The sequence below is a fragment of the Phodopus roborovskii genome, unplaced genomic scaffold, assembly GCF_943737965.1.
Source record: "Phodopus roborovskii unplaced genomic scaffold, PHOROB, whole genome shotgun sequence".
NCBI lineage: Eukaryota > Metazoa > Chordata > Mammalia > Rodentia > Cricetidae > Phodopus > Phodopus roborovskii.
In genome coordinates this window covers 5322501-5341521 of record NW_026126618.1, presented here as the reverse complement: position 1 = coordinate 5341521, position 19021 = coordinate 5322501, and the positions used below count along the sequence as shown (strand labels likewise).

The following is a 19021-nucleotide window of genomic DNA, read 5'->3' as shown; positions in this document are numbered from 1 at the left end:
GGGCGGAGAGAACTTTCTCACACAAACTGTCCTGAGCTCAACAAATGTGTGATAGCGCATGTGCGCACGCGCACACACAAGCGCGCGCGCGTGTGTTAGAAAAAGATAAAAGATTTAGCAAGCAGGCATATGGTAATGTGACACAAAAGGACACAAAACTGAAATAAAGACAGGAAGGGAAAGAGGCACACAGACAGAGGGGGCACCTCGGGTGCTGAGGGATATTTGAACACCGGGTGGAGATGCTCGATGTGGCTGGTTTAATGAAAAGCTGAGCAGTCAATAGGCAGGCAGGAGTGATGAGGTGGGGAATCCCAGGCAGCCAGAGAAAGGCAGGGCTAGAATCTAAGCACACAGAGACACCAACCGGACACAGAGGGAGCCGGACACACAGAATGGAGGGGAGGAAAAGAGCCACATGGCAGAACGTAGATGAACAGAAACTGCTCTAGTTATGAGGTAGTTGTGACCAAGCCTAAGCTAAAGGCCAAGCTTTCATAATTAGTAATAGTCTCATCTCCATGTCATTGTTTTGAGGCTGGGGTCCCAAAAGAAAGTCAGAGAGAGAAGCCTACTACACGGAGGAGTCCCCACTGACCACAAAATCAGGGGTGAAGCAGGCAGCGACAGAACAGAATGTTGGGAAGAATCATGGAACACGGCAGAGCCTTCCTTTACACGGTGCAGCCAGCCGTCCGGTGTCCAGCCGTGTGGAGAAAACTGCGGTTAGCACTTCGATGAAGAGAGAAACTGGACAAGGTTCAAGGGGAAAAGAACAGGCCGGAACAGCAGCATGAGACAGGGAAAGGAAGAGGGCAAAGCTCGGTCTTAATTATGGCTCTCACACAATACTGTTTGAATGTTCCTTCTCAAGCTCTCCACAGGCTTTGGCTCTTTGCGCCCATTTAAATTCTAGTCAAATATCACTTTCTCAGAGGCTTTCATCCAAAGCAGCCACTGCAGCTTCCAGCACATCACTGTTATGTTCCCTTCGCAGCCTGCAAGCGCTCTGGGCCTCTTTCTGATTGTGGGTTTGGTCCCTCTTCCTCCTCCACTGAGATGGGCACACCACAAAGGCAAGGGCCAAGGTCACTGCTAATGTCGAGCAAACACTGATGTGACCTGGGACCTGAGGGAGGGGTATCCATCGCTGGCATACTGTAGGGTCTTCATCAAGAAGCAGCAACCCAGGAAGCAAGCTTGCAAACCAGAGTGGGAAGGTGTGAGTGCGGCACAGGCAGGGTGAGTGCCCTTCCAGTCAAACAAACCCTTCTGGCCGCTAAGTGTTTCTGTACGTCACTCAGCTATCGGGAGCTTCACAGATCCCGGCCTAAGTAAGTTCAAGCGCCTACTTCCAACACCCTGCTCTGATACTTAACCCCGTCAGGTAGGGGGTGGGGTACATGTGTGTCTGAGACAGTGTCTCGTTCTATATCCAATGCCAATCTGGAACTTCCTATTTAACCCCAGGTAGCCTAGAACTAATGCCGATCCTCTTACCTCAGCCCCCAACTGCTAGAATCACAAATGTGTGCTGTTACACCCAGTTCAGAAATTAAGTCTCATCAGCAAACAGCAAAATCAACAAGCTCGAACCCCATGCTGGATAATATTCTAAGTTTTTTCACATGTCAAATATTTTGTCTTCATTTACAAAGTGGCATTCTTTAAACCAAAAAGATTAAGTGATTAGTTCCATAGCTGGTAACTAATTGTTTTATTTTACTTATTTTATGTGTGTGTGTCTTTACTTGCATGTATGTATGTGCACCATATGACAAGATCAGAAAAGATCTTGGAATTGGATCAGATCCCTTGGAACTGCAGTTACAGCAGTTGGGAGCCACTATGAGGGTACTGGGAATTGAATTCAGGATCTTTACAAGGGCTCTGAGCTACTGAGGCAACTTCCAGCCCTGGGACTCAATTTTAGATAACCATGCTGTGCCATTCATTACAAGGGATAAGCAAATTTAAACAGAGCAACAATATGTTAAGCAGGAGGCATAATGGATGAGTAAAATAGGATAAGGACTCGTGACAAGGGTTTCCTCCCTGGCATGCTACGTTGTGAGGGTCCTTTAAAATTCCATCCTGTAACACTCCCATATAGCACACTGCCGCTATGCTAATTTCCTCCCTTTCATAATATCTTTATTCAAAGAAATGTTATTTCAAATGAAACATACAGATGCTTATAATAAACTAAAACAGTACAATTAATTTCCCTATCACATATCCCAAACCTTTATGAAAATATGGACAATCTTCATGTCTCTCTCTCTCTCCCTTTCTCTCTCTCTCTCTCTCACACACACACACACACACACACACACACACACACACACACACGCGCGAATATATACACACATAACACATACTGGATTGTTTTAACACAATGATTACATTAGTAGCAGTGAGACAGTTAATACACTCATTGCCAACTTGCCAGGATCTATAATAACACAGAGGACAAGCTTAAGGGCAGAGCTACAAAGGATTACCCTTGTGCTGGCTACTTTTATGTCAACTTGACACAGGCTAGAGTCATCTGAGAGGAAGGTGCCTCAACTGAAGAAATGCCTCCATAAAAATGGGCAGTAGGCAAGCCTGTATGGCATTTTCTTAATCAGCGATTGATGGGGGAGAACCCACGCCATTGTGGGTGGTGCGATCCCTGGGTTGGTGGTCCTGGGTTCTGTAAGAAAGCAGCCTGTATGTAAGCAGCCCTCCTCCATCCTCTCTCCTGCAGCTCCTGTCTCCAGGTTTTTTGAGTTCCTGCCTTGGCTTTCCTCATTGAACTGTGATTCAGGATATGTAAAGAAACAAAGTCTTTCCATCCCAAGTTGCTTTCGGGCATAATGCTGCATCACAGCAGTAGTAGCCCTAACTAAGATGACCTCCACTGGGTTAAATGACCCACCCTAACTGTAGGTGGGTGGCACCATGCTATGGGCTGGAGTCCTGGACTGAATACAAGGGGAAAGCAAGCTGGGAACCGGCATTAGGCACTCTGTGCCTCGTGCACCATCTGCCATGACTTCCAGGACACGAGCGAGGATCTGTATCCTTGAACTGTGAGCCCAAACAACCCTTCCTCCCACAAGTTTGTTTCTTATCAGGTATGTTGCCACAGCAACGTGAGAAGTAACCAGTACAAACAGCAATCCTTGTGTCCTTAAAAGGACAAGATCAGGACAGTGAGATGGCTATAAGCCTGAAAACCTGAGTTTGAACCTGCAACCACGGGGCAGGAGAGGGCTGACTCCTGGCATCCACACAAGTACCACGGCATACAAGCATGCTTGCTCCAATGTGCTCCCACACACCCCCACACAATAAATCTACTTAAACATTTAAAGGTGTGATCAAGCCCCAAATGCATACAATTCCCCTCTTTCAAGAAATTTAAGAATTCCCCTAGCTGTGGTAGCTCGTGCCTATAATCTCAGCACTACCAGGGCTGAGGCAGAAGGATTGCTATGATTCAATGCCAGACTAGGTTACACTGTCTCAAAAACAAAAAACAATGTGCTAGATAGAGTTGGCTCTGTGTTTAGGAGCACTGGCTGGTCTCCAAAAAATCCCAGGTTCAAGTCACAGAAGCCACACAACAGCTTACAACTGTCTGGAACTCAAGTACCAAGGGATCTAAGGTATACATGCAGACAACAGTCATACACATAAAACAAAACAAACAAACAAGCAAAACCCACAACAAAGAAATGTAAGAATTAGCAGCAGGACAAGAACAATCCCTAAGAGATTCATGACCCAGACATAACTGCGTACATTTATACCCACATATAATCATGCACAAATAAAAAGCCAGTGGACATTAGTAATAATCCTTAGGTGATACACAGCTGGATATATAGCATTATAGGTGCTATATTACAGCAGAGACAAGACTTACCCTTGAAAAGCATTTCCAGACTAGCTCACTAGGGTTGTTGCTCTTGTTTTATATCGGTATGGTAAACAGCATTCCCATGCACAGTGACAGCCAAGAAAAGCAAGAGCAAAAGGAATTAATTGCCAAAATATACCTGTTTATCTTCCAGCGGGTCTGGCTCTCCTTTACTGGACTCAGAGCTGTCATCATCTTCATCAGAACTATTGATGACTTCCTCATCCGAGGGGAGGTCACCAAGACCAAGGTGGAGATCATCCTGTCCCTCCTGCGATGTTCCAGAACTGTACCAAGAGATACCGATTAGTACCTTCAACAAAAAGTAGGGCCGGCAAAGCCAAACTAGAATCAATTACCTGATCTTAGACATGTGAGACTTCACCTAAGGGGTTGGGAGGAATGGAAAAGGCCAGGCAAGCCAATCCCTGCTTTCCTTTCCCCAACTCAACTGTTATAAACTCAAATTTGTTCTGTGTTTAAAGTTCAACTTTAGTCCAACTTCAAATAATAATAGGAAGGTGACTGGAAAGCAGCTTACTTCCAGCTGCTTCCATTCTGTTTCCCACGTCCTCGCTTTAGAAGACTGAGTCTCTATTGATTGGAGGGAGTACACTAGCCGTTGAAAACTTCAGCCTTCATATTTAAAAACAACAAAATGCCAAATCTGTAAAGCTTGGGAGCTACTGACAGTCAAGTGTCCAATCAGTCAACAGTACAGGAGTAATGGTGACATTAGTTACAACAGTACACCCTACTGAATAACAGTACAGTGCGTGCCCACCACCCTCCTTATCACGGATAGGTACCTGCAGCTCAAGGTGCAGGCAGGGCGGTGAACCTAGGGGGTGTCAGGCCCCACCCAGCCTCCTACAGAAACAGAAACCCTAAGGGTGCAGAACCCAGCAGTCTAATAAGGGCATTTCAACAAGCCTCCCTCCAGGTGACTATGACTCAGCTTGAAGTTGGAAAAGCGCTTCCAGGCCATTTATCAGCTCTTCCTTGTCAGTCTGACCTCACCAAGGCTTTGCAGTGCGTGCAGAGACAGAGCTCATGCAGCGAAATGCACTGTTTCAATCCATTCTGTAAGGGGAATTCCACGGCACGGTTCCCCGGGGAGGATGATGGGAACCGATCCCAGCATAGGATGTACACACTCAGAAACAAGACACTTTTAAAAACTGCCTATCTGGGCCAGACTGGGTATGACCGCAACATCTTCGGCAACAAGAAAGACCATGGCCGTGGACTGAGGCGCAGTGTGGAACTGTCTCAGCAACCAACAACCTGCTTTTCTGATGTTCGTCAGCAACGTGTCTAGCAGAGGAGAACAGGTGAATCCACTAAGAGATCCAGAGAAAGCCAGCAGGAAAAACACTCCAGCAGAAGAGACATTTGCATTCCAGTCCTGCTGGGGCTCTTTTCCAGGCCACAGGCAGGTCACTCAACCTCTAGAGTTCCAAATTATAAGAATTTCTAATGTGAGTCCAGAGCGAGGGACACATTTTCTGCCAGGTCCTGATTACACTGCAAAACAAGAGACTCTGAAACCATTCCTGCAGTTCAAAGCGACACAAACCAGTTGCATCTAGGCAAAATGCCAAAAGGAACACCTCCCGCCACCAACCACACGGCTTCCTGTTACTCAGTGGCCAGAGCCTCTTATCACTCAGATGGGTGGGATGTACACCTTTATCATAGGTGGCCTGGACAAGCAGGAGACTCACATCCTGGGTTGGGAGAGAGGTAGGGATTTCCCAGTCAGATCACTGACAAAATTAGCTGCTCCTGGGAGCAGGGCCAAGAGTCAGTTCAGTTGGGTTGTTAGTTTTTAACTTGCATTGGCAAAAATAATTAAAAGTAAGCAAGATGTAGACCAGAGCACCTATCCATGTAGATAGAAGCAAACGTGCCTTCCCCTCTGGGGTGGGGATTGGCTGTGCTGGGAACCAAACAAGGGTCTTGGTGCATCCTCGGCCACCAGGCTGAGCTACATTGCCAGCCCCGCCCGTTTGCACCTTTGTCCCTTACTCTTGACCCTGGAGACTTGACGCCTCCACAGTCATCGGCATTATCTGGAAACATCCTAAAAAAAGGCAAAACTCTCGGCCCCTCCCCGACCTGCAGGATTCCGACCCAAGTAGAGAGAGAGGCTCTGTTCTAGAAGGCTTCTTCCTTAGGCCATGTGTGGGATTTCAGGTGGACAGTGGTGAGGACACCGCTTTGCTTCTGGTTAGATTTGAAAGGTGCTTCTCTGGCAACCATTTAAAAGGCTTTTCATAAGAGAAGACAGCTAGTTATTGCCAGTGCTCTTAGGAATTGAAGAGAGACGCGATGGCACACATCTATAATCCTAGCACTCAGGTGGCTGAGCCAAGAAGACTGATTATGAGTCTGAGGCCAATCGGGGCTCTAAAATCAAAACGGAAAACAACTAAACAAGCCCCCCCCCCCAAAGGAATTGCAAGAGTCACTATTTAAGAGCAGGGCAAGAAGCTTTACACACTCACAGGGTTGAGCACCCGGCTGGACGGCAGAGTGTCTTTCTAGCATCTACAAGACCCTCGGTCAATCCCAATACCACACAGAAGGAGAAAACAAAAGGTCATGAATCCACGGGAACTGACGTAAAACACTGGGATACTTTGTCTTCCAAGGATTGCTTGCTGACTAAAATCCTTCTCCGATTCTTTTTATCTCATCACGTATTGTTTTATCTGTGTCTCCTGGCTCCTAAACTATCTGGTGTCAGTAGCAACACAATCATTAGCTTTCCTCCTTAACGCCTCAGCACAGCATGTCACCTGACACAGAATGTCGCCTACTACTTTTCACCTTTCTTTGGGCTTTTCCAGACAGGGTTTTCCTGCATAGCTTTGGAGGTTGTCCTGGAACTCTCTTTGTAGACCAGGCTAGCCTAAAAATCACAGAGGCCTGCCACTGCCTCCCGAGTGCTGGGACTAAAAAAGGCATGCACCACCACTGCCCGGCTTGTTTTGTGTGTGTGTGTGTTTTTTTTTTTTTTCAGACAGGTTTCTCTGTAGCCCTGGCTGTCTTGGAACTTGCTGTAGACCAGGCTGGCCTTGAACTCAGATCTGCCTGCTGGGGTTAAAGGTGTGCACCACCACAGCCAGGCTACTTTTCAGCATCTCCAATGGTGAAAGGGTGAAGCTGAGGACATGGGGATTGACAGGAAGGGATGGATGTAGAGGGGAAAGCAACAGCTAAACGTCATGGAAGCACTGAAGGACTTAAGTAAGCGGTGCCAGCAGAAGGTCAGCCGGAACGGACTAGGAATAAGGAACCTGCACGTAAAGAACAAGGGGCTTAGCGATCCATGGGGAAGACGGCATCCAGAAGCTACACTCACTCGTTTACTTTTAAAACAGTTATTAAACTGTTTACCCACGTCATTAATTACAGCTTCCGAGTCAACCTAGATAATTTCAGACTTCTGATAGTGAGCAGGGCTCCTTGCTGATGCCAATCCCGCTGTACGGAGCTCTTCTACTCTTTGCATTCCCTTGGAAAGTAACGCCTAACACTGCTTTGCAGGCTAACGGGATGGGACAGTGCTTCCGCCACATCTTCCTGTCCAGTTTGTGGAAGTAAGGGGCTCAGGACACTTCAACAACAGAACACACACTCAGTTGCACCTCCCTGAGCCACCCACTCCAAGTCAGATTTGCTGCTGAAGGAGACAGAGTTCTACAGCATCAAGAGAAAAAAAAAAAAAAGCTAGAAATCAATTCCTATCGATGGGCACTAAGTAAATGCTTTAAAAGTTCATTTTTTCCCCCCATGCTAAATGCTCTGTGGGCAGAACATCCTCAGCTGGAAAAGCACATCAAAGTGTATATAAAACCTTTACAGCACTGATGGGGATGAACATCCTTCTATATGAATATATGTTTCTCTTATCGGTTGATGAATAAAGCTGTTTCGGCCAATGGACAGGCAGGATGTAGCCAGGCAGGAAGTACAGGAGGGGCTTGGAGAATTCTGGGAAAAGGAACTCAGAGAGTGAGTCTCCAGAGAGACTCATGTAGAGACCTAGAAAGTAAGAGGCCCAGGCATCACCAGTAAGCCAGGACCATGTGGAAGCACACAGATTAATAGAAATGGGTTAATAATTAAGAGAGAGCTAGTCAATAAGAAGCCTGAGCCATTGGCCAAACAACTTATAATTAATATAAGCCTCTGTGCGTTTATTTGGGACTGAAGAGCAGCGGGACCAGGCTGGACAGAAACGTCCATCAACACAGCACAGTCCTCATTTAGAAAATATTTCACTGCTTCCTTTAGACCTCAGGAACATAAAACCTGTAGAGTCGGACCAGAGAAACACCGCTATACACGGCACTGGATAAACACCTCAGCCGGGGAAGGGCGGAAAACACGGTGGACAGCCAGAGAAGCAGAGCCACCCCGCTTCTCCCGAATCTGAGGACAGCAGCTTAGGATAACGCCTGCACCTTTGGAAGTGTCTGTCTCCTTACGGAGTCACGTCATGTAAGCCTGAACTGCAGGCTTTCCTTCTTCTACCCTCAACCCTGGCCCTAGCTGAGAACCCGTGTGCATGCTCAGGATGCCGCTACCATTCTTGTCAAGCTACGTCCCTGGGATCGTGTGTTCCTTCAGCTGCTTTCATATTTGTCACAGAATGAGCAGAAAAGCGAGACCGAGGGACTTGAAGGAAGAACATTACACGGGAAACATAATTCTTAACGATTTGTCAGTTATTATGTAAAGCTGACAGCTTCATAATTTCACTAGCACACTTTCTTTACACTTCAGTTCCCATATAAAGCCATGCATGCCAGTTTCAAAGGAAAACCGTGAACAAAAACGTGAAAATATTTTCTCACATATTCTCATTCGACTTTGTTTATTTTGCTTGTTTTTCTTCATGGTACAGGAGATGAGACCAGAGCCTCTGCATGCTAAGCAGGGACTCTACTGCTGGGCGACAAACCCTTCTCATTATTAAGTCCTCTTTGAACCCTGTAGTGCGGCTGGAATTTCCCCCACAAGTAGGGCGGTGCTCTCCATTGTTTTATGAGAACCTGGTACAGCACCCAAAGCAGGCACACTGGTCATTTCACCCGCCAGTGTCACATTTTCAGGGTTTTCCACACATAGGACAGATTGTACATGCAGTCTGCATGGCAAGCTAAAAGCCAGGAGGTAGTAGACTTAGAGGAACGGTTATCTCTGAATGAGCAGAGTTAGAGGACCGGTTATCTCTGAATGAGTTCCAGAGGGCTCTGCAGGGAGGTAAAGGGAGTCGTCTGCAATTCTCCCCTGCAAAGGATGCTTTTCTCTTTCCCCCTTCCCTCCCCCCAGCTCCCCCCTCTCCCCTTAGGTGGCTCCCCTTTCTCCCCCCCCCCTTCTCCTCTGGAAACAGAGCCTGTGGTCCCAGGCTGGGACCACAACTTTTGATTGTCCTGTCTCAACTTCCAAAGGGGTGGGGTATAGGAATATATCAACACACCAGGCAGCAACGTCATTTTAATTTCAGAAAATACTGATTTCATCAGCTGGATACGGTGGCAAACGCCTGTACTTCAACAGCCAGGAAGCCGAAGCAGAAGAACTGTGAGTTCCAGGACAGCCCGGAAGATCTAGGTTGTATCAGGAAAATAAATAAATAGATGAAGGTAAAAAGTTTCACTATCGTGATGTCAGTTTGAAAAAAAAAATCTGTAGCACAGATAAACAGTGCATTAGCCCTTTTAAATTAAAAACTTATTAATACCGAACAAAAATCCTTAAAAACGAAAGAATAGTAGGAGTTACCCAAAATTTAAAAAAGAAAAAAAAAAAAAAGGAGACTTACAGGGTACACATGATTAGTGTTTTGGCAATAAATTTTAGAGGTGCTAGCAATCGAGCCTTTAAGCCTATCGGGCTGGCCTAGTGAGATGGCTCAGTGAGGGACAGGAAGATTGATTGGCACAAGCCTAAGGACGGAAGTCAACCCTCGGGTGTACACGGTGGAAGGAGAGATGGCCTTCCTCAGCTGTCCTCGGTCCTCCACGCACATCAAAGGGGACAAGTGTTCCATCCCACAAATGCCTCCTTATATATTAGTTTAACTAGCACGTTGGTTCCGTGGCTTGAAAAAAATACCTTGCTGCCCTGAAACATGAGCTAGAAATTGTTTCAAACTGGCTCTAAGAAAAGAAAAACAATAAACAGAACATGGCTTCAGGGATGGAATTGGTCAAACACATCCATTTCAGTTTCCAGCCCAGCATCCGCCCTTATAAACACCAGCACCAGCCCCCCTTCCCCAGGAAGGCAATGGTTACTAGGACTCTTCATTCACACTGTGGCCACTGAGTCAAACAAAAGCAGATCTGAACCCGAAAGACACTCTTCACGGGTCAACTGAAAGTGGCATCAGGAATAAAACAACGGAATCCAAAAGTCTTTAAAGCACCGAGAGCGGTCAATCTCAACCATCTCAACCCTTCGGGGACTGGAACTCCCTTCACAGGGGTCACCTAGGACCATCAAAAACACTGGTGTTCACATAACGACTCACAATAGCAGCAAGATTGCGGTCATGAACTAGCCATGAGGGTAATTTTATGATGGCGGTCACCACATGAGGGACTGTGCAGAAGGTTGCAGAGTTAGGAAGTGTGTGCTGTGGAGTAACCCTTTTGTACACTGAAGACTTGCCGCTGTGACTGCTTTAAGAAGTTGACCGGCTAACAGCTGAACAAGATAAAGTTAGGCCGGACTGAGAATGCTGGGAAGACAAATGGCAGGGTCTGGCGTCGCCATGCAGACACGGGAATCAGGACGCGCACGAAATGAGCCACATGGTAGAACTTAGATAAGAAATGTGGGTTAATTTAAATGTAAGCGACAAGCCTTAGCTATTGGCCGAGCATTTATAATTAATATTAAGACTTTGAGTGGCTATTTAGGAGCAGGCAGCAGGGATAGGAATTTCTGCCTACTATTAAGAACCACTGCTCTAAAGAATGAGAGCAACTACATGGACATCTACAGCGCTTTTATGTAATCAGCTTAAAAGTCATTAAGGTTTAACTGAAAAGAAGCTGTTTTAAAAGAAGTTTCTAGCAATGGCCATTAATAGAAGACTAAATAAATTGGGACATTGCATATAATCAGCTGTTAAGCACCTTCTCAAAAAATGAGTTAGAGCTATACAATGATGAATGATATTGCTTGTTCTCTGACGTAGAGGAAAAATGCATATTACACAGCATATGTCCACAGGCTACCTATCCCTGAAGAGACTCAGAATAAACTCAAATGACTGAAGTTCTGAAGAAAGAACATTTAGGTTCATGCTGGTTTTTAGCAGTGATCAGGCCTGAACCCAAGGCTATGAGCATGATAGGAAAACATTTTACCACTGAGCTGTATTTTGTTACATTATTACCTTATCAAAGACCACCCCACACCAAGTTATAGTGGCACACAGCTGTAAACCCACTTAGAAGACAGAGGCAGAAGGATGGTGAGGTCAAGGCCAGCCTGGGCTATATAGTCCCAGCCTAGCATATACAGAGTGAGGCCATGTTTCAAAGCCAAAATAAACAAAGATTAACTATCCCCAAACAACAAAAGTCCTGTACACCTCACATGGGAGATAGGTCAAAGCATGAATGTATGTGCACTTCTTACACCCATTTTCCTATCCAGCCCCTAAATTGGAAGTCTGCATACTTTTTGCACAATAACCTTAAAAAAAAAAAAAAAGTCTCTTTTAAGTCCCCTGGTGGTACAATCTGCAATCCCCACTGCCCTCAGTTGAGAGGAAGGCAGGAAGATTAGGAGTTCAAGGTCATCCTTGTACACAGGAATCTGGAAGTCAGTCTGTACTAAGAGATCCTGTCTCAAACAAAACAAACACACAAAAACAAGCTGGAAATCTTTTAAGTCTCAGAAAACACATAGACTATGTGGCTTGTTTGGCTTTAGTGCCTAGGTAATAAACAAGCCACATATACTAGGCAAACAATGTATCTCTGAGCTACATCATCAGCTCGAGCTAGCCAGTAGATGGCTTTAAAAAAAAAAAAAAAAAAAAAAAAAAAAAAGAGTTCAGTAGACAGTAGACTCTTTGGCCCCAGGAGACTGTTGGGGCCAAAGAGTAACCATAAAATTTGTGGACTGTGCCAAAGTGAACAAACTATAATGGTGTGATACATCTCCCTTGATGCTCCATCTCACGTATTAGAAAACTCCCTGGCCTGTAAGTAAAGATGCGTTCTCCTGGCTCCTGGTTCATCCAGTAGGTATAAGAGGAACTCAAGGTTGAGCATGTCCAATAATTACAATAATTATTCTCGCTTCCCATCTCCAGTTTAGCTAGGAGGCAGCCAGGTCAGGTTTGTGCTGTTTCAGGCCTAGAAGTGAAAAGATTTCTTTAAAAAAAAAAAAAAAAAACTACTAGCAACCACATATCAGCAATTTTCCTGTTTTCTAATTTGGAAGTCTTTGAGGAATAATAACAAACTTCCAGCAATGCAGACTGTAGCCTTTTTGTTACTACAAACAGAAAACCATTGGACTCATCTTAAAGCTCCTGTCAATAAAACAGAACAGGTCTCTAATCTAGTTGATTACCATACCAAAAACTGATGTTTGTTTCTCTTTTTAAAGATATATTATTTAATGTACTATTCACTTATGTATATGAGTGCTTTTGTCTGCATGTACATATGCACACCAGAAGAGGGCATTGGAACTCATGGGAATACAATTACAGATGGTTGGGAGCTACCACGTGGGTGCTCAGAATCCCACTCAGGACCTCTGGAAAAGCAGCCAGTGCTTGTAACTACTGAGCCATGCCTCCAACCCCCTGATGTTTCTCTTATTGAAAAAATAAAATCTTTTGCTTCTACCTCTTTGTGACATAAATACATACATAAGCAACATGGATTTACTTAGCACCAAACAAATGAAGGCAACTGGAAACAATGAGGCTGAGATGGCCATACAGGAACATTTCCTATTTGCAAACCCATGCTCATATACTTACATATATACATAAACTTTACAGATATAGCAAGTAGTTCTTAAAATATATAATGCAACTATACCCTTTATTTCAATAAAAAAACATTTGAGGGCCTATTATATATCTTCTATTCATTATTTTAGAGACTAAACATTTATTACAATTAATTATAATACTCAAACTATCAATTATATTATCCTTTCTTTTTATTTTCCTTTTGAGCGTGGCCTTCCTAAACAGATAGATAGAAAGAAAGAGAGAGAGAGAGAGAGAGAGAGAGAGAGAGAGAAAGGAAGAGGGAGCACTATCTAAAAAAGAAAATAAAGACTAGAGACGTAACTTAGCAGTAAGAGTCCTGACCTAGCATGTCTGAGGCACTGGGGTCTATTCCTAGCAGCAAATCAGCAAAACCAAAGGGGGAGTTGTTTAGAAAACAACAAAGGACCAAGAAAAGAGAGGGAGAGGAAAGGAGGGGCATAGTTCAGGGAACATGTTACAGAAGACACTGTATACCGCGTGCAGGCTGGTGTAGTCAAGGAGGCGTGGAAGGGCTGAATTTGAGAAGTGACTTCAACAAGTCAAGGGTATGCAAAGAAATCCAGAGTGCAAGAGGATGGGGGGGGGGCACAATGAAATCCTTAAGATGGGCTGTAAATGACTTAGAGAGTGACCTTGGGGGGAGTATGGGATGGGCATTTCTGTAAGATGCCAGAGATGGCTTCAGCTAACAGTGGCTACACAGCAGCCAAGGCAGATCTCTCCCTCTCTCTCTCTCTCCCTCTCTCTCTCTCTCTCTCTCCACACACACACACACACACACACACACACACACACACACACACACACACACAAGAGCTGGGAATCCAGATGTCACTCTCCAGCAGCTTTGCCAAGATCTAGCATTTGGAAGTTGCCAGCAGTCACCCAGGTCAGGAAGTGAGGCTGATCTAAAGTGAAAGCTCACCCTGCAGGTAGCTCCTCTCAGGGTGATTACTTGTCCTGTGCAGTTACATGTGCACACTGTTTCCTCCAATGGCATGTCACCATAATCCTAACTAACACCAGTGGCCACTGAGGACATGGTGAGACTTTTGGAAAATGTGACTATGAACTACACTCTTTTTTTTTTTTTTTTTTTTTTTTTTTTTTTTTTTCCTTTTTTTCTTTTTTTCCCTGAGACAGGGTTTCTCTGTGGCTTTGGAGCCTGTCCTGGAACGAGCTCTGTAGACCAGGCTGGTCTCGAACTAACAGAGATCTGCCTGCCCCTGCCTCCCATGTGCTGAGATTAAAGGTGTGCACCACCAATGCCCGGCTGAACAACACTCTTGATTATGACTTGGTACAAACCACTGTAGTAGCATAAAGGCAAAAACTATGGCGCAATTTCTGCCTTGATATCTGGGGCAAGTCAGGTGGGTCTGCGTGGCTAACCCCAAACTCTCCTGTACTCTGTGTTCCTGGAGAAGGTCCTCAGCCAACAATCATATTATCCCCCAGTCCATGGAGTTAATCCTACACACCAGTGTTCCATCATTCACTAGCTACACTGCTGACTAACTCTGTATACTTTTAGAATCTTTGACAACCACCACCAACCCCCCCCCCCAAAAAAAGCTTGACAGTCAGTTGTCAGTTCTAGCAAACTATGATAACATCTTCTAAAACTAGAGTCAGGGAAAATGTAAAGGAAGTAAACATAAACATGTATTTAGCAGGGAGATACACAGAGCCAATAAGAGCAGGTTCCCAAACATTTCTTACAGCACCAAACACATCTAGGAGCAAAAGAGAAGCTGCCCTCTATAGAGAAAGAACACACTTGACTCTGTCTAAAACAGACCTGTATTGGGAACCAGGTTCCACCTCTCATTTGTCTATATATAACTGGTTACCTATTTAAGCTTTTTAACTAAGTGCTCCCTCCAACCATAAAACTGAAAGAATACCACCTGCTATTAAGGTTAAATAAAATAACGTGAACAACCTATTATATGCAATAGACAACGGATTAAATACGATTTAATCTTCAGGGTCTAGCCAGATAAGTGTAGTTCTCATCTCTCATCAAGAAAACTTTTCTTTGCAGCACATGGAGACCGTGACAGAAAACCACTAGCAACAGCAATGCAGAGATGTGGAGCCTCGTCCCAAGTGGTAAGTCTACAGTGTAACCCCTACCCCTAAGGCTCAGGGGCCACCCAGGAAGAAGGAGTGCAAAGATGGTAAGAGCAAACGGAAGAGGGAGTTTGCTTACGACTGTGTCTCCTAGGAAAGTCAACCAAGAAGCCTCACCACGTGACTGCCTTAAACAAGAGCTGAGTAAGATGCCTGGGAGGAGGAGGGTAGCTCATGAGGCCTTGACCCTACACCAAGAACTACAAGCAACTAAGGAAAGCTGAGGGCATAATAGTCTTCCCCAGGGAAGAGCACATGAACTGCTTATACAATACCAAAGGTTCAGCTCTGAAAACACATACACAAGTAACATTATACAGACTAAACAGGCTGTATTCATGCAGTTAGGAATACACATACATATGTATGTATAAACAATTAATGATAAAAGGTCACAAATTTGAAAGAGACTAAGGAGAGGCACATGGAAGGGTTTGAGGGGGACACGAAAAAAATGGAGGGGCTGGAGAGATATATAATAAGTTAAGAACACTTATTACTCTTGCAGAGGACCTAGGTTCAACTCCTAGCACCCACATGGTGGCTTACAACTTGTCCATTACTTCCATTTCAAGGGATGTCATCTGACTTCCTCAGAGTCCATCCATGCAAATGGTCCACAGACATACAAGCAAGCAAAACACTCAAACACACAAAATGAAATAATAACTCTACAAAATTCATTTTAAAAAGGCAAAAAAGAAAAACAACAACCACATACACACACACACACACACACACACACACACACAAAACCAGCTATGAGGAGAGAAAAACATCTAGGGTTTATTGAGTAGAAAAAAGAGACTCGATTTATTCTTAATCACTCCTGGGAAGCCCAGAATTAGTACAAACCAGGTCTATTTATTTCACGAATGAATTAGACTTAATCGTAATATCTGAGCGTAGGTACAGTAGAGTACAATTAGATATATCCATCATGCCATTTATTTTTATAATGCCTAAAAAGTTAACAACATTTTTGATGCAAGGCCTTAACAGCCCAGACTAAACACAAATTTCCAAACCCACCTCAGTCACCTGAATGCTGGCAATATAGGACGGATCATTGTCTTCAAAGGATGAAAAATAAATAAATAAACGATTCAACGTGTGAAAATAATCCTGAAGTGAAATCTCTGAGGCTTTTTTCGCCTTAAAGAAGTATGAAAATCTGTATTTAGATACGAAGCATAGACACTTGGTTTCCTACTGCAAAATGAAGCTAACGCTATCAAAGGAATGTGCGCACAAATAAAGTTTTATTGGGATTGAGAGTGCTCATGTTTGTACAACTTTGCATAGGTAGAGTTGGATAACTGCAAGGGGCACTTCATGGATTGTCAAGTGTACAATATTTCCCACTGGCCTTTTAAGGGAAAAGTTTGCTGGTCTGCAGTATATGGACCAAAACAGCTGTGTCTAGGTTTCAATCTGCATACTTACTGGTTTCATGAAATTTAGTAAGTCGTTAACCATCTCTCCTTCAGCTTTCTCATTCATAAAATGAAGAAAATAATGGGCCTGCCTAATAAATATTCTACGAGGACTACATGAGTCAATGCAAGTAATTCACAAATAATGCCTTTGCACAGAGGTCCAGTCAGCCTGTCCTTTGATGCTCTCCTATACAGTATTATCTGTACTACTAAAGGGAAAAAATGGTCGCTACAGACACTTCAAGTCCAGAGCTGCATGGACAATGAAGCTCCTCTGCATTCTCAGCCATGTGAAGCTGCTCACCACCTCCGGAACCGTCCGAGCAGAATCACTTCCTACACTGAAATTGTGAGCTTTGCAGAACATCTCCTAGGACATCATGTTTAATGTTAGTGCTTCTGGGTAGCTAACCACTCACAGTAAAATCCTCAAGCTCTGAATTATACTGTCTCTTACATCTAAAGGAATTTTAGTCACGAACCTAAAACACTGTTTCTTAAGCACATCCTTTACCTCTTTGTAAAGTAACTTATCACTTTGAGGGGCGAGAAAAGCAGAAAGGGGCCTATGTCTGACAATGAAAACCAATTGTCATGAATACAACAAAGCTGCTGGTTTCTTTCCTAACAGGAACATTTTACAAACTGCCTTTGTTCTTTCTAAAAAAATAGGAGAAGAAATCTTGAGCAGTTGGGAGCACCCAGCACGGCTCTCTCTGCCCAGGGCACAGGCCGTCTCTGTTTACAAGCTGAGGGTGGGTCAGGCTTTGCTCTAGGCCCAGACCTGGAAGAGGAAGGCGGGTTCTGATCCTGAGCAAACTGCAAAGTCAGCCTGTCTGTCTTTCCCTGTTCCTCAAACAATAGACTCCCAGGGACAGTCCGACTCCTCCTAAAATTTCCATTTACGCTAAAACTTTCCATATTGAAGAGAAAAACAAACCACCAGCCAAACAAAAACAATTTAAAAAATTTTCCCCTGGGAGAGGTGAATGAAGAGAATATTGACCTTTTATTTTACATACAATTTTTGTAATTAAACTAACATATAAACTGTTTTAAATCTCCATTGTTCCTGCCCAAGTTTACTAATCTCAATTATTTAAAGCATTTCTCATCAACAACAGTTTCCTTTTTAATATTTGGGAAGGAAGGATCAAAGGCAGGGTAGGTTAGGGAGGGTGGGTTGGAGACCCGTATACCCATTTGGTCTTCCTCATAAATGAAAAACAACAACAAACCAATCAGACCATGCTGCTAAGAGTAACCGTAGCAATAATCTTCGGCATACTGACAGCAGCAGTCTCCAAAGGAGCTCGTCAGCCCAAGGTGAACACTCAATTCTTTAAGTTTTGCAAGGTAAACAGAAGAAGTGTTTGCAATTGAGCACCAGATATTACGGTAAAGTAGAAACATGTACCAGCTCCTTCAAGCTACAGATTTGAATGAGAGTGAACCCAGAGGGTTTCAGCAGAGCAGCAGACAGACCCTTTCTGGGACAGGGCTGCAGTGGCAGGCAGAGAACGTGTTCACTGTTCACTGGCAGAGTACAGAAGGGCCCACAGGACAGTTTTGTTTGTTTTGGTTTTTTCCCGTTTCACAGTGTGAGGCTTGGTGAGAAGTAAGGATGTTTAGAATTGCTACCTTTTTGGTTCGTTTGCTTCCCGCAGGTCTTGCCTTGTATTCCCAACCCTCTTGAATGAGCTACAACACTCTTCTCAGAGTTGTTAACCTAATATAGCGACAGACAAAAAAGAGCCCAAGAGTTCATTCTGGATTATTATTGTGTGAAAGAATTAACAGTTAACCAATAATAACCACAGACAAAAGCATGTCTAAACTAATTCTAGCATCAGAAAAGCTCTCAAACTTAGCTACAGTTATGCATCTGCTTTTTGTGATATTTAAATTCTGTCCTCCTGGTTTTATGTATGTTAATGAGTTCAAATCCATTTCTTAAAGTTTTTGCCCTTCTGACTTTTCATTTATACTCTTCACTAAACGTTAGGGCCAATATTCTCTCCACACTGCTTGTTTGAGAGGGGCGTCTTGTGCAGCCTGGGCTCTCCTGGAACCCTCGCCCCTCCCTCCCGTAAGTGCTCCTGGGGGCTGAGAGCACTCGAGGCTCTACTTTCCAGCTCACTTCCTTTTGGCATTTTTAGTGTTTTTTGTTTTAAACAGGGTCTTACTCTGTAGCGTAGGCTAGTTGAGCTTACTATGCAGTGCCAGAACTAGAAAGAATATTTAAGACATTTAAGAGGAGAGACATTGAAATGGTCCTTTTAATTGTTAACTGACAGAATCTAGAATCACCTGGGGAAGGTCTTCAAAAGGGAAGTCTGCATCAGGCTGGCCTAGAGCTGGCATGCATGTCTGTAGGGGACTGACTGCCTTGATGACCTAACTGATATGAAAGGGCCCATTCCCGGGACTATATAAATACATATATATAATACATGGGTAATCAGGAGCAATTTGTCCCTGATTACA

General features: G+C 44.2%; 1 protein-coding gene across 1 annotated transcript in view; it reads right to left on the bottom strand.

The window, feature by feature from the left end:
• Positions 1 to 19021, bottom strand: part of Fgd6 (FYVE, RhoGEF and PH domain containing 6) — a 108886-nt gene that overhangs the window by 65770 nt on the left and 24095 nt on the right. The window contains exon 3 of the mRNA XM_051206307.1: positions 4050 to 4197. Within this exon, the coding sequence (XP_051062264.1) occupies positions 4050 to 4197 (148 nt within the window). The remainder of the gene's footprint in view (positions 1 to 4049; positions 4198 to 19021) is intronic.